Source organism: Pelodiscus sinensis, chromosome 1, assembly GCF_052426305.1.
Source record: "Pelodiscus sinensis isolate ZL-2025 chromosome 1, ASM5242630v1, whole genome shotgun sequence".
NCBI lineage: Eukaryota > Metazoa > Chordata > Testudines > Trionychidae > Pelodiscus > Pelodiscus sinensis.
This window is the reverse complement of record NC_143052.1, coordinates 169,791,130-169,818,516: the sequence shown is the minus strand read 5'-3', so window position 1 is coordinate 169,818,516 and position 27,387 is coordinate 169,791,130. Positions and strand designations below refer to the sequence as shown.

General features: G+C 39.4%; 1 protein-coding gene across 6 annotated transcripts in view; it reads left to right on the top strand.

Annotated features, from left to right (window-relative positions):
- The window catches only part of CADM2 (cell adhesion molecule 2), a 1,018,160-nt gene that overhangs the window by 721,151 nt on the left and 269,622 nt on the right, over positions 1 to 27,387 (top strand). For all 6 annotated transcript variants that reach the window (XM_075909639.2, XM_075909649.2, XM_075909633.2 and 3 more), the window contains one exon: positions 16,416 to 16,565. In XM_075909639.2, the coding sequence (XP_075765754.1) occupies positions 16,416 to 16,565 (150 nt within the window). The remainder of the gene's footprint in view (positions 1 to 16,415; positions 16,566 to 27,387) is intronic.

Sequence of the window (27,387 nt, the reverse complement as noted above, 5' to 3'; positions counted from 1 at the left end):
TGTTCAGATGCAAGAAAATATTGTACAGATTGTACCTCCAAAATCCTCCACTCTCTGGCCTGGCAACATCCATGGTCCAGCAGGACTACAGATGTTCCTAGAGCAGAGATCCCAGGAACATCAGGACAGGAGGACCAGATGGGCAGGACAGTGTGGTCTGGTGCCAGAGCCCTCTCTCAGCCCCCAGGAGCACGGGGCTGGAGCCCTGTGGCTTCGGACTGGGGCTGTGTGGGGATGAGGTCAGAGCCTCAGCCCCATGGCTGCTCCCGGCTGCACAGGAACGGAGCCCTGCAGCAGCAGCCAGAGCCTATGCTGCCCAGGGAACCAGCAATAGTTGGGCAAGCAGCCCAGCTAGGTTGGAGTAGGGGGGAAGCAGGGGTGCCCTCTGGGGCAGCCTACCAGCAGCAGGCAATGGGCTTGGGGGACAGTGGCAGACCTCCCCTGGTGTGTCAAAATCCCTTATTTGGACCTGGTCAAGTCCCGATGATGCCAGACTAGAGAGGTCCAACCTGTACTAGTTTACCTCTCTGTGGTCCACTGAAGCTTAATTCCACAGAAGGCTGAGGAGCCCATATGTAACTTCAAAACAGGAATATAATGTGGAAGGGATACAGCAAGTATGGTAATTATAAATAATCATCTTAGAGATAAACAAAGCAAATATGAGCTGTGTACAATACTGTGCTTATAGATGCCACAGCAGCTTTTCCTTGTCTTTGTTGCTGTATGGCATACCTCCAGATATCTGTTGTTAAAATTTGCTCCTGGGAGGGGATGAAGAAGAAAGGGCTCTAAGGTTCCCATTGGCCTAGACAACAGAAACATCTGCTGGATTCGTGAGCAGCTTGCTGACCTAAATCAGCAGGGAGACTAGCACTCCTTAGCTCTGCCATATCAGTAGATTTTTTTCATAGGCCATAGAGATAAACAAGAAAAACCAATACAATAATGTGAGTATTTTGTATCTATAACTAAGGTTAAGATTGTGTCATGGTTACTTGTAGTAAAAGTCAGAAACCCAAAATTTCATGGGAGCACTGAGCTGTCTTGACATTTACTAAAAATAACAGAGAGGTTTGGAATGATGCCTAGATTCCTATGGGGGAACTTGGTGGGGGAAGAACCCAGATTCCAGACCCTACTGAAGCCATGAGCCAGGGCCACAGCAGAGGGGACAAGAGGGAAGGTCCTGTTCCAGCCAAAGTTGAGAACATACAGCCCACTCCTGCCACTGACAGCTACACTTAGACTGAAGGAGATCTTGTAAAGTCACAAAATATATATATTTTTTCTGCCCTCCATAACTAAATCGTATCATTATCTATAGGTATATGGAATTGACACCAATTAGGATTGATCAGTAACATCAGCACACACAACTCATAAGGTTCTGTGAATAAAAAAGTGGTAGGACCTCCCCTGTTAGAGACAGTTGAGTTTTAGTGGCAGAGATGTCTGTTAATGCTAACAGAAGCAAGCCAAATAGTCTCCCCCCGTCCAATTCATTTAAATCAAAATTATAAAATCTGCACAGTTGCATTAACTCAGACTTGTAGAACCATAAAGAAGCTTTCTCAGTCTCCTGTAGAAATGCATAATATTCTGATGGTGGTTGGGACAGTGTTTGCTATGTGTAATGCAGGATAATGTTTGAGAGCAGTTGTTCAAATGGTGAGAATGAGAGACCCAATCCTGAGGTCATGCAAATTGTCATATTTCGGAAATGTTATTTTGATGTAAATTTTCAGTGCTCCAGAAGTTGAAGTTCTAGCCCCAGTGGATTTAGTAGCATTTGGTCATAAGAGACAGTTGAAAGTGTATCACAACAAAATTCCCAGCATGAAATCCCCTATTCTGTATTTACAAAATATCAAGTTCTCTGTTAAATTAACAGTTGTTTTATTCAGCAAATTCCATTTGCTTAAACAGAGTAATGTTTCAATAGCTCTGGTTTGGCACTACAAAAGACTTTGAACATCAAAGAGAGTAAACATTGACATGATGGGTGAAATCACCAGAAATGAAATCTTTGTGAATGAACAAATGATCAAAAGTGGAAAATATCTTATTAACCACTGTGGCTTTCACTCTTTGAAAAAACAGAAATGGTTCCTTCAGGGAATGTTCTGAGTTTACTAGGCTATAGCTGCATATTGATCAATGCAAAGTCACTGAGGTATTGCTTGTTGAGGTGAAATATCTGTATAAATCAGGCTCTTCGACTAGTAGGGTTCTGATTTCTATTTTTTTCTCCTCTCCTTTGACACTGCATTTTACAATAAAGAATATTTGTTATTACCAAAGTGTTCAAAGACTTTTAAACAAAGTTTATTAACTCTAATATGTAAAACTTTATTACATAACTTGAAGATCTAACTACACAATTGTAATATTTAGATAGTCATAGTTTATCCATCCTTAGTTTATTGAATATTTCACTGATAAATGTGTTTGGTAATCATATAAGAAATTGGTATGTTGATACAGCCTCCAATAGCTTTAAATACACCTTAACAATTTTTCTCCTCCAGAGGTCGAGTCCAGTTCACTGCTCTCATGGCAGGATCAAGCACTGTCTAGATCATCCCTGACAGGTGTCTGTCTAGCCTGCTCTTAAATATCTCCAGTGATGGAGATTACACAACTCCCCCTAGGCAATATTTTCTGGTGTTTAACCACCCTGACAGTTAGGAAGCTTTTCCTAATGTCCAGCCTAATCCTTCCTTGCCGCAATTTAAGCCCATTGCTTCTTGTCCCTTCCTCAGAAGCCAAGGAGAACAATTTTTCTCCTCCTGCTTGTAACACTCTTTTAGATACCTGAAAACTGCTTTCATGCCCCTCTTAGTCTCTTCTCTTCTAAACTAAGCAAGTCCAATTCCTTCAGTCTCTCCTTATAGGTCATGTTCTCTAGGCCTTAAATTGTTCTTGTTGATCTTCTCTGGACCTTTTCCAATTTCTTCACATCTTTCTTGAAATGTGGTGTCCATAACTGGACAGGATACTCCAACTGAGGCCTGATCAGTGCAGAGTCAAGAGGAAGAATGACTTCTCGTGACTTGTTCACAACACTCCTGTTAATGCATCTCAGAATTATGTTTGGTTTTTTTGCAACAGTGTCACACTATTGAATCATATTTAGATTGTCTTCCACTAGGACACCTAGATCCCTTTTTTCAGTATTCCTTCCTAGACAGTCGCTTCCCATTCTGTATGTGTGAAAATTGATTGTTCCTTCCTAAGTGGAGCACTTTGCATTTGTCCTTTTTAAATGTCATCCTGTTTATCTCAGACCATTTCCTTGGTTTGTCCAGATCATTTTTAAATTATCACCCTATCCTCCAAAGCACTTGCAACCCCTCCCAGCTTGGTATCACCTGCAAACTTAATAAGTGTACTCTCTATGCCAATATCTAAATAGTTGATTAAGATCTTGAATAGAATGAGTTCCCTGAGGAACCCCACTTGTTATGCCTTTCCAGCATATTTGTGAACTATTAATAACTACTCTCTGAGAATGTTTATCCAGCCCTAGTTTATTGATAAGAAGGTCATGTGAAACCATATCAAATGCTTTATTAAAGTCTGGGTACTTCCACTGCTTCTCCCTTATCCATAAAACTCTTTATCCTATCAAAGAAAGCTATCCAATTGGTTTGACGTGATTTGTTCTTTACGAATCCATGGTAGCTGTTACCTATCACCTTCCAGATGTTTGCAGTTTAATTTCTTAATTATATGCTCCATTATCTTCCCTACCACAGAAGTTTAACTGAGTGGTCTGTAGCTTCCTGGTTGTTCTTACTTTCTTTTTTTATAGCTGGGCACTATATTTGCCATTTTCCAGTCCTCTGGAATTTCCATGACTTTTCAAAGATGATAGCTAAAGGCTCAGATACATCCTAGAGAACTCAGGGAATTGATAAAGGAGGTATTTCATCAGGCCCTGGTGACTTGAAGACATCTAACTTTTCTAAGTAATTTTTAACTTTTTTCTTTTGTCTGGCTCTGGTTCTTGTTCTGGTTTAGTTAAGGAGAGTCTCAACTGGAGAAAAGGACTATTGGCTCTCTTGGAAAACAATATTGTCTCTTCCAACATTTTGAAAAATATACCATATTAGTTTACTTGTGTACATTAAAAATACTCAAAACCACTTGCTTACATTTTATAATTTGGCATGGTGTAATGTGTTAAGATACATTTATTTTTTTTCATTCCATTTACCGTCTAATAGACCAAATTATGCATAAAGGAGGACTTAAAGACTAGATAAGATTCTGCATTGGTATATGTAACTAAAGCTAAGGAGTTCAATGAATAATATTAATTTGTGAAAAGTCAGTTTTGTTAGGCTTAAAGAGCAAGCTTGGTGATCTTATTCAGAAAGTCTGCTAAAAATAATGTGTTTGCAGGTAATGACTCATCCTGATATCTGTCAAAGAAGGGTGCCTCAGGGAGCAGTAGCCCCCTCTGAAGTTGGAGCCCCTGATTTCATTCTTGAGGTCTGCTTAAAGCTTCATGCCCTGACTCCGGAGGCCGTTCTTAAATACACCAAAATTTGAGCTGCTTGCAGTTTTGCCTTTGGGGCAGAGTTTGTTATAAAAAGCAGGAGGCAGGGTGATTTAAAAATAATAAAAGGCTGAGCATTAAAAATAATTGAAGGATTGTTAGATCATCATGAAACATTGCTGGGTACTCCACTTAAAGATAGGAAGGGGAAAAAACAATAGGAATGAGTGTTATGTTGCTGGGATTTGCATTAGGATCACTGCTGTTAAACTTATAAATGTTCTTGAAAAAGGGGTGAACAGTGACTAATCCAAAGCAACTGCAAAGAGATATAAAGGGATCTCTCAAAATTCGGCAAGTGGAATTCAGTGTTAAATGCAAAGTGTAATGCACATGGAAAAATATAATGCCAACTATACATACAAATATGATGGGGTCTAAAATAGCTGATACCTCTCAAGAAAGAGATCTTGGAATCATTGTGGAAAGTTTCCTGAAAACATGTGCAGTGGCAGTCTAAAAACTAAAAAGCTAACAGACTATTAGGAATTGTTAGGAAAGGAATAGATAATAAAACAAGTACCATATTGCCTCTATATACATTCATTGTATATACAGATCTGGTCACCCAATATAACTTTTTTAGATTGGATTTGGATAAGATACAGAAATGGCAACAGAAATGAGTAGGGGGTAAATAATAACGTCTGTATGTGGAGAGATTAACAAGACAGGGACTTTTCAACTCGGAAAAGGCAGCAGATTTAAAACAAACAACATAAATTTTTTCTCAGTCAGCTAGGGTGTGTCTAGACTACATCCCTCTTTCAACACAGCGATGTAAATTAGGCACTTCGAAATTGCAAGTGAAGCTGGGATTTAAATTTCCCATGATTCATTTGCATAATTGCATCAGGGCGCTCTTTCGAAAAAGTGCCATTTTGAAATTGAAGCCGCAGTCTAGACGCAGTTCTTTCGAAAACGGTGCTTTTTCAAAAGATCCTTTAAACCTCTTTTTTTGAGGTTTACAGAGTCTTTCAAAAAAGGCTTCTGTTTTCAAAAGATGCATATCTAGATTACGGTTTCAATTTTGAAATAGCACTTTTTTGAAAGAGAGTCATGATGAAATTATGCAAATGAAGCACAGGAAATTCAAGTCCCGGCTTCATTTGCAATTTCGAAGTGCCTAATTTACATCCCTCTATTGAAAGAGTTATGTAGCCTAGGCACAGCCCTAGTCTCTTTGCTAGGAGATGGTGGAAAAGCTCAAACCATAACTGGGTTCCAGTGAGAACCCCATTTTCCCCATGTGGTGGTTGGCTTGTACTGAGCATGTTTGGTAACACTGCTGAAGCCTCTGTGCTCTGTCCACCCCTCATGCTCTCATTCTCTTCTTCCTCCCACATCATGACCTACAGATTTCCCTCCTTTCCCTCTCCCCCCACCAAAATCTGAAATGGCCGCCCTGCAGTCAAACCTTCCAGAACAAAACTCTGCAACACTGTAGAGACACAGACACTTACCTTCCTTCCTTCCCCCTCCCCTGCATCCCCCTCCTGTTCTGAAATGTGATTTGTCCTTTTCATATGTGTTCATTTTTTTAATTGTATCCTTTGGTATATATGGTTGTGACTATTTTCTTCCACTATTTGATCTGAGGAAGTGGGTCTGGCCCACGAAAGCTCATCATCTAATAAACCATCTTGTTAGTCTTTAAAGTGCTACATAGTCCTGCATTTTGCTGCAAAACTGTGGATGCTTACAGTTATCTTTTTAACCTTGGGCTGAATAAGGCATTATTGAAACATATGCTTTCCACAGAGTAATGATTTGACCCAACTGCCTTTGCTTCTATTTTAAAAAGAAGTGGGGGGAGGGGTGGGGAGAGGAAATCTCATTATCCTAGATTAAACCCTGCATCTTTGCTCTATTTCCTGAAGTCAGCTACCTATCACTCTCCTTTTAAGAATACTTTCTCCATGTTGACACCTCCTTTGTAGGACATAGCTGAGTGAGTGAGTCGTCTAGTGAATCTGCCTGTGAATATGAGATGTGGTCATAAGTCCTTCTTTTGCTTTGTTCCTATCTGCCTTTTCAGGGTTCTTCATGTTGGAAGGGAAAATAGTCACCTTTAGGTATTGATTGTTGACTGTTTGAATGACATTACAAAAAGAGTGTGTTTTATGAATAAAAAGTAATTAACTGTCTGGGCATTATTGAAGTTCCATTTTAGTGCTGTCTCCTTTCTTTTTGGCAGTTCCATCAAAGGAAGACATCTTTCATCTTTAAACTTTTCCACTTGTACTATAATATAACTGCTTATTTGTTAGTTTGTTCTGCAAAACTGATTTTAGATGGAATATATATGAAGAAGGGATGGCTTGTATGCATAAATACTGCATTGTTTCATGCTAATTAACATTAATTTCCCCTTTTTTTTCATTTCCACTGAGAGGATTTCTAGAATTTAAAAAAAAAAACAGTCTATAGGCTCACATTACTCTTAGTTGAGGTTTCATGTTTTAAATCATTCTTAAAAGAAAAATGGTGTCAGGGAGAGTGCTGCTCATATAATCATGGTTTGCATTCAGTGAAAATAACCACCAAAAGTTCTGGATGATTGTCTGTTCTCTCTGTACATTTTTGAGTTTACAAAATCAGTAAGAAAAACTTCACGTGATGATAGTCCCGACATTTTATGCAATTTTTCAAAAGCTGAGTGTATGATGACTTCTAGGGTTTTTAAAATTAATGGTGGATTTTTAGAGGATAGACTGCTGGGTCACTCCGTCACACTGAAAAACTGATTGCCTGCATAGTATCAAGAGAGAATGGGACAGGTGAAAATGAGTGATAATTGGGCACCGCATGATATTGAACTGTGTCTCATTAAGATCTTCCATGGCAAATTATCTGGCCTACCTGTTTCAAGCTTTTTTTTTTTTTAATTTAGGTTTAATTGAGCACTTAGCAGTATGGTTTGTAAATCCTGATAATTGCAAGTGTAAATATTTTTAAATGATCATAAACACTTTTAGGATTTCCATTTTTTAACACATCCGTGGCATAACTATTGGATAGAGCAAAAATAAAATAAAGCCAAATCCCAAAATATCCAACAGAAAACCAAACCCCATGTTTCTGAAGTATTTTGGACCTTCAGTTTCGCATTTTAACTTCTAACATTTACAAGCCAGTGCAAAAAATGTGGTGGTTCCAAAGCATCAATATTCCTTTTGTGTGATTGCAGAATATTTTGACTTTATAGATGTGTAATTGTTCCATTTCCCTTCTCTGATGTCAGTACTTCATGGAACACAGAGATGCACACGTTGAAAAACACCAAAAATATGAAAGCCAAAATAATTCATTTTGAATGTGAAGTTGTTGATTTTGTTGTGAACATTATCTATACCAGCTTATGCACACTAAGCTGCTGTGTATCACCTCTATCCTTACCTCCATGTTAGGAAAGATTTGCTAATCTATGTGGTTTCTCGTCCAAACATTATTCCTTCACAAACATGTCTTGTGTCAAATTAGAGGCCCTTTAGTTCTAGAGCTCTAGTTGTGCTGGAGGCTGAACTTAAGCCTATCTGTTCAATGTTTGTCACTACAAAATGATTTTTACCTAATATAGTTACAAAAATTTTCTGTGTCATGGGTTGCTTTTGTGATGCTGTGGGTGGTGGTGTGTGGGAACGTACTGCATTTTTCAGTGGCGTTCACAGGTTTGTTTCTCTAAAGAAGGATCTAGTAATTTCCATTAGCAGTGATCATTGCTATTCTCCATAGGCCTTTACAGGAAGCAGAAACATGGATCTTTTTCACATGTGATGTCTCAAGTATTTCTAGGGGCTTCCAGAACTCATGGTATGTTGGTAATGTGATATAAACAAATTCCTTCAGGACTGGTGAAGTGGTTTAATGCCATCTGGTCCAGGTTTACTGTTCTGCCTTGAGCTCTTCAGAGGTCAGTGCATGAGTCTGAGGCTTGGGCACCACCTTGGGCTGAGTAGCTGGTTCACTATGCAGTGACTGTGAGAAGAGCTCTGCTAGCTGTGAATTGAGGGTTGCAACAACAGAGGTTCTGTTTGATTTTGTCACCATAGTGTTGCATTCCTGTAAAAAAAACATAAAACAAAAACACATTTGTGCTATTGGTGAGATATTCTTTTTTGCTGGCAACATCTAGTCTTTCTGTCTATGCTTTTCATGCCGCAAAGATTTCCATGATTCATTAACAAATTGTAATAGTTGTGGAGAAGAGGATATCTTGGGTCAAGAGGCTAACTATGAGGGACATCCGGTGATTGGTAATGCACTCTAATTTATTGTCACATGAGCTTTATATGTTCCAATGCATCTAGCTTCCCAGTACCTCTGTGAGGCATGTGAATGTTATTGTCATGTTTCTTATGTAGAAATTAAGACAAAAAGAAGTTGCATCACTCACTGTAGTTCACACAGGAAGCCTGTAGCAGATCTCAAATTAGAATGCTGAGTTTGAACCATAAAAAAACATCTTTTCTGACCATCCTTTTTAACATGAATTTCCACGCATCATTTCAATACTTTTAGTTCAGCTGAACCCAAGGTATACAAGTGTAAGGAAATGTAAGAGTTGGTGAGGCAAACACAAATTAAAGGTTTAGTTCAAACCCATTAAAATAAATGGCAGCTTTCATATTGATTCCAACAGGTTTTGGATAAGGCCTTAATAAGTATCCATCTTCTAAAAGGCAAATGCAAAGCATACTCATTATTTCAGTGGTGAGAAGAGAGAACTTTCCATTTTAAATGATGCAGTACTTATCTGACAATAAGCACGTGTGTAAATTAGTTTTGACTTATTTTTTGGAAACTCAGCTCAAAGCAAATTAAAAACAATAGAGATATGATGAACTATCCAAAACATATTTAATCAGTTTTTCAGGATTACTTTATGTATATATAATCTCTCTAAATGAAAATCTCTCTAGAGAGAGAGAGCTTTATTTTGCGAGAACATCACAAGATGTTGCAATTAGGTTAGCAGAAATTGTATCCAAATCTCAAATTTCGATGCTATAAATAGCCTAAAATTGGGCAAAACTCCACGATTGGATTACTTGTTAGGTTTTGTTTTGTTTTTGTGTTTTAGTTTTCTGGCAGGAATTAATGCTTTTGTTATGTAAGGTTATACCAAAGGCACAAGAGAAAGGTAGAATCCTGGAAGCTGTTGCAAGTTATTCAGCATACTGACACACAAAGAAGGGTGATGTTAAAAATAAGTGTTTGTCCTAGTATCTGATTTCTCTTTTTCACTTCTAAATAGAGGTGCTACAAATTGATTATACAATACTGACAACCAGATTATAGACCACAGTTAAACAATTTACACATAAAAGTGTCAAAACTTTTTTACTTAGAAGGAAGCTCTCAGACATTTAAGATACACATTTAATTACATCGCTTTGGCTTGGTCAAAGAAATCAGAATTTAGTTTAACTCTAGAAGTTTCTCAGTTGGCTATTTTGAAATATATATATTTAGACTCAATTTCAGAATGAGGAATTTATGTGTAACAGAAATGGAAGGTGTCTTTGTAACTTGCCTTGAGGTATTGTAGTCTCATGCCAAGAAAACATTTTTGTTTTAATAGGGGAATTAAAACTGAGAGTTTATTTTGATGGCTTTTCCGCAACTGCTCCTAATTTAATTTGTTCAGAATGCCATTATTTAGGCAATAAAGTATTTTAATATATGAGTATTTGTGAAAGATGCTGCTTCAATTTTTTTCCCACAAAAAAAGAACAGCATAAGCTGCAGCAGCAAGCTTAATTAGTGACCATCCAGTTTATTCCCACACACAACTGGATGGTCCACTTGTAGTTGTGAGATGCTAGTTAGTCTTCAAAGTCAATTTGCTTTTAACACTTCTTGTGAGACTGCCAAAATGGCTATCAGCTAGTTATTTTTGTTTTTATTTTTATTTCTTTTTTTGGTGGGGGGTGTCTTGAATAAAAACACAAAACTCATTTTGCGTAAGCCCGCCTTGGTTTTCATCTTGTCGTTATAACCATTTCAAAAAATAGGGTGTGCCTCTCTTCTATTTATCTATTCACTGTGTTTCTTTGCATAATTGTACTTGTTTTTAATCATTTTTGCCTTCTATGTTAGCTCAACCCCAAACCCTCATTTATTTGGGAAGATTTCTATGTTGAGTACCATTTAAAATATGATACTTATCTTAAAGTTTATGCTTAGTCTGATAATTTTTATAACTACTGTTATATTGTAAGTTAAGTTCATGCTTATATTTTATATAAAACATATTATCTATTTGTTGAATTGTAAGGATGTTTTCAATCTCAGGCTTTTCTCACTTTTTTGTGCCAATCGGTGTGTTGTACTTCTCTGTCATAGGAATCTCTATGCCAGTGATTATAGCAAAACAAATATATTCTATTTGTAAGCTTTTCCCACTTCTCTCTCCCCCCCCCATATTAATGACTGTAGTTCTTCTTTGAGTAATTGCTCATGTGCATTACAATATGTGTGCACACACCATGTGCATGTTTATCTGAAAACTCTTCCCTCACAGAACCAGTTGGGTCAGCTGTAGCCCCTCCTGAAGAGACACCTCATAGTGTCACATATATGCCCCCTGCTGACTTGACTCCTGTTTCAGTTGCTTCTTTCCACCAGGGATGGTTACTGGAGCTTCTGACTTCTTGCCTAGGAAGCAGTTCTTCCCTAGTGCATAGTTTAGAGTTCTTTGTTGTATAGATAGATTAGTTAGTAGTTCTGAATGGGGGAGGGAGGAGGATTCTCCTCCTTCCCAGCTGTCTGCAAAGCTAGTGGGACATTCAGCGGCCAGAAGGATTTAAACAATGTGTTACGTGTGGGAAGGGTATGCTTACAGGCAACCCTCACTCTGAATGTTTCAAGATTCTTGGGGAAGGCCAACCTCAAGACAAATGTTGCTTCTGCAGGGAATTCAAGCCCTGCATTAAACATGAGAGACCACGGACTTAAGTTGTTGCTAATGGAGTCAGCCCTTCAGCCCCATAACACAGCTTGAATTCTCTTGATACATAAGGCAAGCTCCTTGGCAGGGAACCACTCCCGTTTTCCAGGGACTAAGAAGATGAGTGCGAATGCTCTTCCTCCAGGAAGCCTAGTAAGGCCCCAGAGGCTGCCTGCATGGTGCGGTTCCTATCCAATTCAGACAGCTTGGCCACATCACAATTGAGTCAGGCACCCATGGTGGGGCCATCCAGTCTGGTGTTGGTTGACTCTGGAGCTAATGATGATGGAGGAAGACCTGGATTTGCCCTCTGTGCCTGACATCTTTGAAGCTATGTGGGACCTCACTGAGTTTACGGTGCCTACGTCGGCAATGCTTGAGCAGACCCATCATCTACCAGTGGCACTGACCCTGGCACTGCCTGTGGGGCACCTCCTGGACCAACAGACAGCTCCCATTGTGTCAATGACAGGGGCACCACAGAGCACCTTCCCATCAATGACAGTTTATACGGACCCCCTACTCTGACTCCTCCATCCCCCTCAGCACTGGCCCCTTCTCTATGCTGACACTGAGACATCATGGCAAGCCCACCCACATGCATGATATGTCACGGCACTGTTCACTGGCACTGTCACTGTCGGGTTCTGCTCCCCTGTGATTGGTGTTGGATTGAGCTTGGAAGCTGAGTCTTTTTGTGTCCCGCAGCTCTCAGTACTGCTCTTGCTCCAGGCAACATTCCTGCCTCTCTTCTTGATACTGCAGCTCTTTGTCGGCACCAATGTAGGCTTTGCCACCCCATTGTGGTAGCTGCTGATGCATTGGCCCTTCTGGACTCCATGGGTGTACCACCAGAACCAGAGGCAGGGCTCACCTTCCAGGACTGCACTGGTGGTAGCTTCAATGCTAGCTCCCCCCTCCCCCCACTCTGGTGCTTGAGACAACAGTCGAGCCAAGTGACGAGGTGTTCGAACACCTTCACCAACCTGTAGGAACTTTCCATAGAAGAGGAAAGCAGTGGAGGACCTGCTGACTTAGGAAGACCTCTCTCCCCACACACACTCTTTGTGGTATCCTGATCATCATCCCCAGATGAGATGTTGATGGGCTCATCCCTGTGGGGATGTTAAATTTAGATTAATCAACTAATTGAATAGTTGATGGAGTTTCCATTGACTAGTTGGTGAGGGTTTCTCTGCCTTTGAAATGTAGCAAGAGCCTCTCTGGCTCTTGCTACATTTCAAAGGCAGAAGCACCATGGGGAACATGGGACAAGTGTACATTTCAAAAGCAAAGTGTGCAGGGAGCACAGAGCCAGTGGGGGGTGCTTGAGATGCACACTCACACCGTGCTCCCTGCGCCACTTCTGCTTTTAAAGTGTAGCAAGAGCAGGACTCTTGCTATATTTCAAAGGCAGAAGCACCACCAGTCCCCTGCTGTGCCCGTGCCATCCCCCCATGGAGACAGTACTGAGGGAAACCAGCTTTTAAGCCAGCTCCCCCCAGCACTGGCTCCTACTCCCCCTCTCTGCGCCTCTCTGACAGAGGCAGCAAGGGGTGGGAAGAAAGTGATTAGTTGAGTCACTAGTTGACTCTCCGATAAGCATATGCTTATCAGATAATTGACTAGTTGCTTACAACCCTGTCCATGTCTTTGATGGACTCTTGTGCCCAGCAGGACCTTCTTCAGTGGGAGGCCCCAAACCATAGTCTCCAGGTGGTGGAGGTAGATGTCCTCTCACCTGAGTGTCTGGCAAATGTCACCCTTCCTATTCCCAAGATGATCTGGATGATCACCAAGGTCTTGTGGCAGACATCCGCATCCATTGTGCCCACAGCCAAGGATGTGGAGAGGTAATACTTTGTGCTGCAGCAGGACTACAAACACTGCTTCACCTACTTCCAGCCAAGGGCTCTTGTAATTGATGCTCTGAACCATAAGGAGTACCAAGGGTAGCCCGGGGCCCACCACCAAAAAAAAAAGGAGATTAAAGTGCCAGTCCTGCTTGGGTTTAAGGTATATTCCACTAGTGATCTCCAGCTCAGGGTATCAAGCCAACAGATGCTCCTTAGTCAAAATGACTTTAATTCCTAGGATGTTCTTTTGAAATTTCAAGAGCTTTTGCCTTCAGATGTGAAGCAGGAATTTGCGGCAATGGTATAGGAGGGCCGCACAGTGTCTAAAACAACACTGCACGCAGCCCTGGATGCAGAAGACTCGGTAAACTATATGATGGCTATGGGGATTGCCATGAGGCATAACTTTTGGTGGAAGTCCAGTGCACCATCCGGGACTATTTGCAGAGAAAATGGTTTTCCATCTCCACAATTTGAAGGACCCCAGGGTTACACGTCAAACCCTGACTATCCATATGCCTGCCCCACTTATTTTTGCCTGGTTCTCCCAGGCAAGACCAAGGATGTCATAGGGGTTGAACCAATATCAGGAGGGGACCTCCTTGATCTTCCTTCAGCCAACACTAGGGCACCTCTAAACAACCTCCCCCTCAGGCCAAAGTCCCAATTTTGAGGTTTCTCTGCAGGACAGAGCACCAGACCCACTTCTGGATTCTGTCCCTCCCTTTGGGAACAGTTTGTCCCACTTTCACCGTGTATTGTCACAGAACACCTTGAAACAGTGAGTCCTAAACACACTAGAAGTAGGATACTCTGTCCAGTTCCATTACTTCCCTTCCTACAAATCTCCCATCCCCATCCCTCTTCAGGGATCATTCTCACAAGCACCTTCTGATACAAGAGGTCTAGTTGCTCCTCACACTAGGAGTGATAGAGGAGGTTTCTTGGGAATTCAGAGCAAGGGGGTTCTATTGCTGATACTTCCTTATCCCCAAGTCCAAAGGGGGTATACATCCTATCTTGGGCCTCAGAAACTTTAACCCCTTTATACAAAAACTTCTTTGGTTCTATATGGTCTCCCTGGCCTCAATTTGTCACTTCCCTGGATCCAGGGTACTGGTATGCTACCCTCAATCTTAAGGCCACATGTTTTCACATAGATTATTCCTGTGTTTTCTTGTGGCAGGCAGACCTTACCAGTTAACAATGTTGACATTCGGCCTGGCCTTGACACCTTGAGACTTTATGAAGTGCATGGCGGTGGTGGTGGAAGCATTTTTACGTTATCAGTGGGTGCAGGTCTTCCCGTACCTTGATGATTGGTTGATCAAGGGTGGGTTGAGTGACCAGATACTTAAGCATATGGACCTGGTCAAAAACATGTTTACTTACCTGGGCCTGATTTACAATATGCCTAAATCAACTGATGGGCCTACACAGAGAATCAAGTTCATTGGGGTCCTTCTCAATTCTACATAGATGACAGCATCCCTGCCTGAGTCCTGTTTTCAGACCATGGTGAGCTTCATCTTGGAACTGCATGAGGCTCTTGGGGCACATAGCTCATGCATGTACGTTCTCAAGTATGTCTGTGTCTGCCTGCTCCCACTCCAAACATGGCTGGCATTGGTGTTCATGCTGTGCAGGAACATAATTGACCAAGTGTTCACTGAGCCACCAGTGACCTCGATTGATGGACACAGCCCCAGATAATGTTTGTGAAGATATAGCCAGAGGTCACTATGGTGACTAAGAATGAGAATGGTTAACTGGTTAGACAGTAGGGGCCGGAGCAGCTGCCTGCCTGCTGCGCTGCAGCCCACTTCCCCTTTAATTGGTTAACTGATGAAACACTACATCTAACTGGTTAACTGATTAAACCCATTTTCCCTACAGACTGCTAAGTCACATATTGAAATGCACATGAGCAATCACTCAAAGAAAGAACGGTTACTTACCTTTGTAACTGTTGTCCTTAGAGATTTTGCTCATGTCCATTCCAGTTCAACCCACCTCCCCTCTGTTAGAATGTTCCCGCAAGAAGGAAGCAGAGTTAGGTTTCCAGGGCTATATATGCAATGTCGTGAGGCATCACCACTGGGGATGCTACAACTGAATGGGTAGCACTAAGTCTTCCAGTAAAGCACTTGCGCGTGCGTAGACACACACACACACACACACACGCTGGAATGGATGTGAGCAACACATCTTGAAGAGCAACAGTTACAATGGTAAGTAACCATTCCTTATTAGTTTTATTACCATTGTTCTTTGTGCTGCCTTGACAGTGTGGAATTTAAGTATGTATGGATTTTTCCAATAAGCAAAATTGTTCTTGATAATAAATATGTAACTGTTAATATCTCTGAGGTATTTTGGACTGCTGCAAATTGTTAGTGGGCTTGAACATTTTGTGATAAAATCATAATAGTTGGACATGTGAAAGGACTATCACATCAAGTCTATCCTGAAACTACTTTAAGTGATACTTCCTTACAACACACTTGTTCTTAGACAAACTGACAAAACGGACAAACAAAATCAAGAAATGTATCAAAAAAATTGTAAAGTAATCTTTCTTTCAGACTAAAAGAAGAGTTTCATGGGATGGGGTTTTTTTCTGAAAAATATTTCCCCCTATTATCAGATGGTTTAAATAGTCTAGGAACATTTAACCATGTCATTCATAATAAGAAACCTATATAATACATTGAAGCATCTGTGGACAGGGTTTTTTGTGTGTGCACCTGAAGGTGGAGGGTTAAGGATTGTAAGATGGATGCTTCCTAGAAGATAATGAACATTAAGTAATCTACAGCTCTTAAATTAACTTGTCTGTTACACCAGAAATATGTTCTTTGTATCTTCCCCTTCTCTTTCGCTCCCCTCCCCCCCCCCCCACACACACACTTTGGTATGACTGTTACATCAAATTCAGACTCTGCAGGCTGTGAGAAGTTAATGTAATAAATTTTGTTCCATAACTTTCATGTAATTGGGGTTGTTTTTTTACTTTTTTGTTTTCTTTAATCCCCTTCAGGCAGCCAAGGGCAGTTTCCACTCACACAGAATGTTACAGTTGTTGAAGGGGGAACAGCAAATTTGACCTGCAGGGTTGATCAAAATGATAACACCTCCCTCCAGTGGTCAAATCCAGCTCAACAGACTCTATACTTCGATGACAAGAAAGGTGAATATATTTTCTTCAATAATTTTGAAATGTATTATGAGACATAATGAATATTTTAATTAGACCGATCATTCATTTATTCCCACACTGCTTTAACACAACTGTATTTATGTTAATGTTTTTCAGCGAGTTAGGCATAAACTTTAAAGAGTACTTAATTTTCAAATACACAATTCTTCTCTCTCTTTGAAGATATTTTTAATATCTATGTTGATTTCTTATGTAATTTTCATTGCTTTCATTAAGTGGTCGGAGAAAAAGAAAAACATTTTCATGATTATTGCAAATTGAACTGGAAATCCTTGTTCAGATATTTTGAAGGACTAATTAGAGGGCTATGTGAGAAGGAGAAGCAGTAGCCTGTAAGCACCATATCTTCTCTTGTTGGAAAGATAAATTTTGCTTAGGTTTATTGGAGTTTGTTTGTTTATATTTTTTAAACCATTGGTGTGCAGTTACCATCATATGATTATTCATCCAAACTACTGTTCAAGTAGTTCACTTATATTTACTGTCGTAGCTTTACTATGACATGATTACATGATTCACAGCTTGTTTTGAGGTGCTGGCCTACCCCGATGAAAAAAAATAGGAACAAATTCTATTCCTTTTTATAAGGCAAACTTTGCTGAATTAGTAGGGTTTGCTGCCAAGATTTGTGCATCCATCTGACTTGAATAAGACAAGAGATGTATCGTTTGTGGTAAAACATTAACAAGAGAATACGTTTAGATTTTGTAAGTAAAAACATTTGCGATTTCATAAAATCTCTATTTGGCTTCAAAACTGCACTAACCTTGATGTTGACTCCAGCAGTAGCCAAGCTTGGTGGAGTTTATATTTAATCCTTCAGCGAGGGCTCAGTTCTGCAAAATACTGAGCACTCTGGCTCATAGCCAGCAAATGGGAGCACTCAGGAGCTTTAACTTAAGCACTGATTAAGTGCTTTATTGTATGATGGCAAAGGTGCTTAGCATCTTGCAGGATCAAGCTTGAAGAGCAGGTTTCATGTGGATCTGTGTACTTGATTAAAAACAGATTTGAAAAGCAGTTGTATTCTGTCTACAGAACTTGCAATCAAAATGTTTTCAAAATGAGGAGGTTTCATTGCTTCTAATATTATTGACAAAACAGAATCTAATTAAGATACTGAAATGGTTCCTGTTTCCTTTTTATAGCGTGTGTGTGTGTGTGTGTGTGTGTGTGTTTGTAATGTGTAATCATTTGATTTGTAATTTCCTTTAAGTCTTCAGTATATGAAGATTACTGAATGTTGGATGTGGAAGATGAATGTTGGATTAAAGATACATAATGAAGGATTTACATTGTGTTAATGTTCCTAAACCCAGTCCTGCAACCCTTACTCATGTGAGTAAGCCCACTGATTTTTCAAAAGTAAGGAATACTTACATAAGTAAGAGTAATGGGTTTGAATTTTTTCACAGAAGAAACAATATTGAGACTGTCTATATACTGAAGAACATTTAAAAGATTCTAGGAATAAAAGAAACAGGTTAATTTCATGTATGAATGTGTTCTGGCAAGAGTTAAATGTACTGCATGAAGTAGAAGTTCACTAGGAATACTTAGTAATATGTCTCTTAAAATAAACTGCAGCAATAGCATTTCTGAGCAGCTTGTTGCATAGTAAGTTATTGTGAGTAATTTATGTTCTCTACAGAAGACAGGAGGCTAAAGTAAACTTAAAGAACAGTAGTTTTCATTGAACTTTAAGCTCTGTCCTAAGGCTTTGAGGAATATGTGAGGATTTATTCAGAGGAGCTACTGTGCTTCTGTAGCATAGGAAAACTGCAAAATTGATTCAGAAATATGCTTGGTCCTTAAATCATGCATATTCGACTATATTACGTTTATAAGGCATTACATCCTGTTCACGTGACACTCCCATCCTTGACTAATGGGGGCAAGTGAGCAGCAGTTTGAAATGTCATGCAGAAGTCATTGCCACTCTCTCCCACTTCTTCAACTCAATTAATGGTTTCACAGCCTTAATCAGCAGCTCTGTTGTGTGTGCTTCCACTTATACCTGAAGGAAAGATGCTTCCCTTACAAAATGTTTCCCTTTTAGGCCTTGTGTTAGAATGGAATTCTATCTCTGAAAGCTTAGAAGGATATCCTCAGAGACAGGATATCCAGGGCTGAAGCAGAAGTTTGAGTCCAAGACCTCTTCTCTTCTTACAGGCAATACATTTGGATATTGCTTTCTCTTACATGCAGTAGATCTGCTTTATCCATTGATTCCAGAACCCAGATGTTCAGAGCTTTCCATTAGTTTTGGCCTTTCCTGTTTGAGACCTCTTGTCTCCCTTTGTGGCTATGTAAACCTCCTAGTAGAGTTGTGTTTATCAGACCCATAAAATCAGTGAAAAGGATTAGGTGGTGACACAGACAGACAACTCTTTTGGGAACTGGAGCTATGAAGCTCACACCTATGGGAGATTAGAATGACTGCAGAACCCGCCACATTCAGAAGTCAATTAAAAAATCAAATATGCTATTGACTTAACCTTCCATCAGTAAATGATGCAACATCACCCCTCACACAACCATTAACGAATCAAGCTTTTTGATTGGCTGGAAGAAAGAGAGAGATTGCTATTGTTTCTGTTTTTAAATTCTTGGAAGATGCTTAGGTACTAAGATGGTGGGGGGCCAGATGAGTATCAAATACATGGCTGGTGGATATAGCAGTAGGAGAGTAACAGCATGCAATAGGACATGTTTCAGAAGTAGAAAAGTTACCTGTGGATGGGAAGGTCTGAAATGCCCTCTTCAGGGTGCTATTCTTCATGAAGGCCCAAATGTTTGCAAAACCTAGGATTACCAGATAGTGACATAAAGGAACCTTGATCTGGGCTGTCTCATTCAAAGACAATTTCTGATGATAAAAATTCATGTTGAATGTAAATGTAGTGTATTTTTGTGAACTAAATCAGTGAAGTATTTGAGAGAGCATTTTTCACTTGATTTAGGACAATAGGATTAGAAGGAAGGAGAGGGTAACATTGTTGAATTCACCTAATGGTACTATGCACCTAATGGTACTATTATTCAAGGCTTGTCTAAAGGACCACTAAATGAATCTACCCCACATTGTGGTATTCACTAAGTAGCTCCATGGACTATGCTGACACACACTTCCTGTTCCCTAGTGTGCTTTAATTTACTCCCATTTCAAAGTGTGATAGTCCAAATGGATGGAAATATGTTTAGTGCACAGTGGCAGGGTCCACACAGAGAATTAACATATGACAGGCAAGTGTGGGGTAGATTTACACAATAGCTTGCAACAAAACAAGTGGCCATTTAGATGAGCACTGGTAGATGTCCAAACTTTGTAAGACTGAACAAGTAGTCAGTTTGATCTCAAAGATGTGTTGCTAATTAGTTTTCCTGTAGCTGTCTCTTGAAATCTGATTTATAAACTTGGTCATGTCTGTCTGAGTCTCCCTCTTTCTAGAATAATGTAAGTGATACTATTTCCTAAATTTTATAAGCTTGTAAACAAAACATGGGAAAATATTAGACTGGGATTCTGTTTTTAACTTGATTTGTCCTTGTACCTCTGATTCTAGTGTCTTTGGTCAAGGCACTTAACAGATGTCTTCATTTTTCCATCTGAAAAATGTACTGTTAACAGAGACCTGCCCCAAATGGGGCAGTTGGTAATATTGTCCAATATTCTTGGGTGGAAAGTGCAATAAAAAGTTACATTATTTAATCATTTTATGAATTATAATTTATTCATTGTTTGCAACCAGAACACCAAAGATATTAATCACATTTTCCTTTTCATTTCCTAGATACATCTCAAAACTTAATCCCCACCCCAAATTCCCCTACAGTAAAAGCAAATACTGTCAATTAATATTTTAGTTGGTATTATCCCTGTATTTAATTGCATATATATAGTCAATGCACAGGAAGATTTTGTGCTCAAGGATGCTTTCAGCTGAACTGATTAAATATTTATGAATAAAACTAGTTACACAAGTAATATTTTAGCTTGAGAGATGTTTGATGGTCTGTGTGTATAATATTAAAATGAATAGACAACTAAAAAGCTATGAATAGATTTTGTTTCTGAAAAAAATGAAATAGTCATCTGTTTAGTGCATGCATAGTGCATGCATATATCAAAGTTGATTGCTTTTAGAGTCTCATGGCTTGGATTTGATCAAATATTTGTTATAAATTTGAGGCTAGAGTATGATTAGCCCGATCTGGATGCACAGAGTGAAGAAGGGAAGGTACCATGAGCCTTTTCCTTTTTGTATGCACTTATAACGGCAAGACACATACAGATTAGGGAAACTGATCCCTTGCTAGGGTTGACCAGGACCAGTCACATTTTTAAAAACATTAAATGTACTTGTTTTTAAACAGGACCTGGCAGCAAGTGAAATCCATGTCACTTAAAAGGAGTGAGTTCACATGCATTAAACCACAACCTATTATGCTAGTTTAGACTTGGCACCAGAGTGCAAGAACAGGGAGAGACCAATAGCCATGGTCAATTATATGGTAAAAGAATTTTTAAAATGGTAAATTTCATTTTTCAGATATTTACATCTGAAATTTCACAGTGGTGTAATTGTAGGGGTCCTAACCCAAAAAGGAGTTGTGTAATGGATTACATGATTATTTGTATGGGGGATGCAGTATTGCTACTCTTACTTCTCTGCTCCTCCTGATGGCAGCTCTGCCTTCAGAGCTGGATTCCTGGCCAACAGCCGCCGCTGTCCAGCTGTGAAGGCAATGCTGCTGCCAGCAGCAGTGGAAAAGTAAAGATGGTATGGTATGGTATTGCCACCCTTACTTCTGTACTGCCATCTGCAGAGCTGCGCCCTTAGTCCGCAGTTGCCACTCTGGCTGCCAAGCTCTGAAAATAGCAGTACAGAACAAGGGTGACCTGGATATAGTGTTATTACCTTGAGTGCTGTACTGCTTCTGGGAGGGTGCTGCTTTCAGAGCTGGGCACCAGACTAACATTACAACCACTGCTCTCCAGTTGCCCATCTCTGAAGGCAGCACAGAAATAAGGGTGGCAATAGCAGGATCCTCTTAACATAACCTTTTGTATCTTTCCTCTCCCCTCGTCCCCCTTCCCCCCACTTGCAACTTGTTTTGAGGTCAGGACCTCTACTTTGAGAAATGCTAGTCTTCCCCCATGGAATCTGTATAGTATAGAGTAAAAGCACACGAAAGGACAGATTTAATAGGAAAACTCCAGATTTCAGACCATGATGCATTTTGCATGTCTGCGATTTTGGTAGGGCTCTACTCATAGGCCTTGTCTTCCTAAGGAAACTAAATACAGATATGGCTCTAGTGTCATTCTGCTTTTTCACTCTCTCTTCCTCCAAGCTGTGGCTTAAAATCACATATAGCCATTTGTTCATTAATTCTTCTTAATCTGTTTTAATTTGAAGTATGACTATGAAAATGAAAGTAGACAACAATCTCATTTTTACCAATAAATACCTGGCTGACTTTTCATTGGACAAAAAGTTGTAGAGACTAGTTGCGGGAAACAGCTTTTTGTTGAAGACAACAGTCTTCACTAGTTCATCATCACAGCAAAAAGTGAAAATATAAGAGCATATATTCCAAGAAAATATGAATTCACAGCTCACCATGTACAAGTTAAAATTCTTAGGAAGCAGATGCAAATTACATCCTGCACATGAACAGAGATGTTTTTTCCTACACAATTTTCAATTAAAATGAATAATTACCATAGACACCTCTGTATCACTTTATGCACACAAGTATGCTTAATTATATAGCTGCCTTTCAAAGAAGTACAACATACAACAATGCAGAACTGGCAGAAATGTGATTTTTTTTTTTAAACGAATGTAGGTGTGGGGGGGGGGTCATCTGTATTAAAGAATGAAAGATGAGCAATAAAGGGAGAGGCATAAGGTAAGCGTTGCACCATGGGAAGATACAGATCTTTGTAAAAGAGAAGATTTAACATACATCCCTCATTTAATTTTAAGCCTTATTTTTATAGTGTAATATTTTATATTTCGTTTGGTGAGGGGTGATGGCTTGGCTAGATGAGGATATTGAAGCAGGTGGACCCCATATGTACCATACAACCAAATGATGGATAATTGATGCCAAGATTTTTTTTATTTCATCAGTTAAGTAAGTGATGCACTCAGACTATTTAAAAATGAAGAGACTGGTATCTGGCTAGCACACCTCAGTGTTTTTGTTTAGTCTGCCAAACTAAACTGCAGGAAATACATGCTCTTTATTTTGACAAGGATTTGGCATGTCTGTTGATAATAAAATGTGCGCTTCTGTTGACATTGATCATAATGAGTTTGCCATGAACTGACATGCCAAATCTTTGACAACAGTTATGTCTGATGCTAATCATTGTTGGGTATGTGCTCTCTTATACTGTCATCAAATAATAGCACTTTGATGCCTTAGTAACACATTAGTGAACAAATTTCTACTTCAGTATTATTCAGCCTTAAGAGGGAGAAGATGTTTCCCTAGATGACCTTTGTTTATCCTGCATGCAATAGTACTTGGTGCTTACATAACTCTTTATCATCAGAGGCTCCCAAAAGCTTTCAAAGATGCTGTGCATTAAATTTGGGGTACGGGTGTGCACTGCACTGGTGGCACCTCCTCGAAGCATTCTGCGGTGGAGAATGCTGATAGGAACAATGACCCAGTGAACCTTCAGAAACACCTATGGGTATTTCAATTGACATTATTTCACTGTTTGCTGTCCCTCAGTGACAGTCTTGCATAATTAGCCCGTGTGGGATGACGGTAGGCTCAGACCATGTCTTCATTTAAAAATGATGCCTCTGAAACAGTGTTCCTGGTAAGCTCCCAGCCAGGGCAGCAAGTGAATGGCGGGGTGAGTCGGCGCCAGGCAGCGTGGGGTCCTGAAAGCATGGGGCCCAAGGCAACCACCCTCGCTTTGCCCTAAAGCTGATTAGCTGAAAGCCCACAGCCAGCAGCATGTGTTTATACTGGTGATGCACATCCACTTCAGTGCACATAACCAAATTTATGCCACCGATGGATGGAAAAAACTTGCAACACAGCTCTGGATTAGGTATTCCCACTATGCACCCCAAGAAAACATCTCCTAAGTTTTGTAGTTGTCTTGTTATATAGTACAATTCAAACTCCTTACACCGATAACTGAGTGTGAAAAATAAAGTGGTGGGGGAGGTAGCATAGAGAGAAAGTAACACCAACAAAAAGTGAAGATGTGCTGGAGTCCACACCTGACCTCCACCTGCAATTGTGTGGGTTTTCTAATATAGTGAGACAGTTACTCTTTTTGTTGCAAGTGTTTAGGGCTGTGTTTGTGTTAATTTTTCCCTGACCCAAACAATTTTAAATGTTAAACAACCTTAAACACTGGTGGACATTTTCAGTGTGCATTGTAAAACAGAACTTTTAGTTTTGTGATTTTTTTTTTGTCTTTTCCATAGTTTTGGGATAGTTGTTCACAGATCTTTGATAAGGTTGGATGGTTTGATTTGATAGTCGCAGTAGTTGTTGATATCTCATGCAACTTAATATCAAGAAGCCAGTCACACTAGTAATCTGGCCAATTCCCATTCTTCCTTAAGGCAAACATATGATGTATTGGGCTAAATAAGTTTGGCCAAGAATTTTGGAAATGACTGGTGATTTGAGTGTCCAATTTTAAGACTCTTTAAAGGAACCTGATTTTCAGATGTTGGTGTTCAGTGCTTGCTGAGAAACAAACCTCTTTTTAAGGTTTTTGGTTCTATGGGTCACTGCTTGAGGTATTGAACTTCGTTTGTCATGTGCATGGTTTAAAGGATAACAAGTAAAGGAGAACAGGTTGATTAAATGTATCTCCATGAAACATTTTATAAACGAAATATGTGACAATATGTACTTGCATTATAATAAATCAATGGAATTGCATCCACTTCTGCCATTTATTCTTTCATCAGGTTCTGGTGTAAATACTTCAAGCTATTAAGAGAGAAAATAAACATTTTGTAGCAATGTTAGTGAAGTGAAAGAGTTTGCATTATTTTGTGCTGAATGTGAGTGTTTGCACAAATTAAATCCCCTAGCTCTACAGCTAGCTAAATCGAGATGAAGTTGATTCACTGAAATATGAGGTGAAGCAGTGGTTTTGGTGATATTGCTAACATTGCTTCTTCATGTAACTTCATTTTATGTGCACTGGTATTTTCTTCTGTGTGGTTCACTATAATTATCACAAGAAACAGCAAATATGTAGCTAATTTAATTGTTTTTAATCCACATGCCATACATATGCAATAGATATTGTGGATATTGATTTACAATTTTTTTTCTTGGCATTGAAAAACACTTAGTGCATTAAACTGAATTCTGAGCCTTTTTTTTTAACTTAGATGTGACAGTAGCCCCTAGTCAGCAGATGTTGACAGTTGTTTGTATGAACTTTGGTAATCCTGTCAAACTCATGTGAGTTTGGCCAGGAAAGAGTTCAGTTTCCAGAGTCTTTGCATCTTGCTTACTAATTATATATCAGAAGTAAATTAAGTATTTCACAAAAAGGGAGAAAATGAAGCCATATTTTTTTTCATTCTGGAAAGAACCTTGAGAGATATATTGAAGAAGTCATTGCAACTCTCCCAAACTTTTCTGAGAATAGTTGGTATTCAAGAGAAATTTGAGAGGGTAGAATCATGTGAATTACCATAGGAAGCAGACCCAGCAGCACTGGGTATCTAGAGTGCATTTCAGTGGGCCACGATGGATACTGAAAACTGATATACAGGTAAGTATTTTTTTTTTTTAAATCAAGAAAACTGTGACCCATATCTCCTAGGAAAGTCAGTTTTCTTTGGATGAAACTAGCATCTGAATGAAACCATTGATTTTGTTGTTGGTGTTGCATAACTACTTAATAAAACAGTCATATGAACTGAACAATTAATGGATGGATGGAATGGAGACTGAATTATTTGTAATTTGAGCAGCTACTGTGCCAAAGAATGATTCTTGTGATAAATCGGCTTGATGTTAATAGGGCTAGTGAAACTTGTGCTTCCCACACGTAAGTGCTAACAAGCAGAAGAAAAATTCATATGTTCAGTTAAACATGCATACAAAGAGACAAAAGTAAAAAAAAAATGGCAGGGACCAGATTTATTTCCCATATACATGGTGACAATCACAACATCTTATAAGATGTCCAGCACAAAACATAGTAGAAAAAAATATTAAAAATAAATGTAATACATTCATGACCATTCAGCTGGAAGATGAAACTCTAATCATTCTGCCAGAACAGTTATTTGTGTTCATTTAATAAATTCACAAAGCAAGGTTCTACAATAGATTGGTTTGTAGTACTGGAAACAAATGAACTAAACATCAATTTCAAACTACACTGTACTCCACTTCCATTCCATATATAATCAAAGCAATCATATATACATAATGATTGGGGAATGCCTGTTAAAAGAAAAGTATATTTGTTTCAAATAGCCATTACTAAATAAGCCTATGTGGCAAAATCATGTTGCCTATCTTTATATGCTAGCTATCACACAGTTTGAAACAATCAAGTGGAAATTCCATATATGTTTTGGATGAAGAGCAGTCTGTAAAAACAAATTATTAGAAAGGTGTATAATTTGACTAACAAACTAGAGGCAAAAGACATTTTAAAATAATTTGAGATATTTATCTAACTGGTGTACATCACTATTACACTCTTAGGCTATGTCTACACTGGCAGGTTCTTGCACCAGAAATATTCAAATGAGGCTAAACATGGAATATTACCAAGCCTCATTTGCATACCTAATGAGCCGCCATTTTGCAGAAGAGGCTCTTGCGCCAGAAGGAGTGTCTACACTGCCCCTTCTTGCGCAAGAAAAACCCTCTTGCACAATGCTGTTATTCCTGAAAATAATCAGCGTAGTGGCATTGTGCAAGAGGGTTTTTCTTATGCAAAAAGGGGCAATGTAAACAGCTCCTTCTGGTGCAAAAGCCTCTTCCGCAAAATGGTGGCCTCATTTGCCTATTTCTGGCGCAAGAACCCACCAGTGTAGACATAGCCCTCAAGTGCTTGCATATGTTCATTTCATTTTCGGGTGTCTGCACAACAGTGAACTGGAGATGGAGAACTTTGTCCCAAGGCAGTACCTTTTGGGGTGGGCCCTCCTCCCTTGCTGCTAGCCTAAGAGTGTAACGGGTAGCATTGCCCCAAGTCCCTTCATTTTCTTAGGATTTACCATGATTGGTTGTCTGGGCTAATTGGGGTTCCTTGTGTGTTTTATCTTAGAATATTGTATATAATGTATGTTTATGTCTCTCATGTAAGTAGTAGTATTTTTTTTAAATTCTACTTGAATGACATTCGTTTTCTATTCTGTTTGGATTTTTTTGCTTCCATTTGAGTTTTGGATCTGAGCCTACTCAAACAGAAGTCCCCAGGCTTCATGTACTATTCTGGCAATAAATTGATGCAAGTCTGTGATCCCGTTCCAGTTTCTTCAAGTGTATAAGTAAGAGACATGTTAGACACAAATGCCCATTTGCAAAGAGTTTAAAACATGTACTACGAAACTGGGGGTTGTTTGACTTCAACATGAAGGCAGTATTATATCCCTACTACGTTGTTTGGTTTGGAAGTACTCTGACATGCCACTTTACCAGATTGAGTTGCTGGACTTCGTGACTTTCTCACAATAAAGGGAACCAGACCAGGCTTACACTACTGGCTAACTTTGCACTGCTGCAAATGATGCAGCAAAATCAACTTACTGTGTCTGGT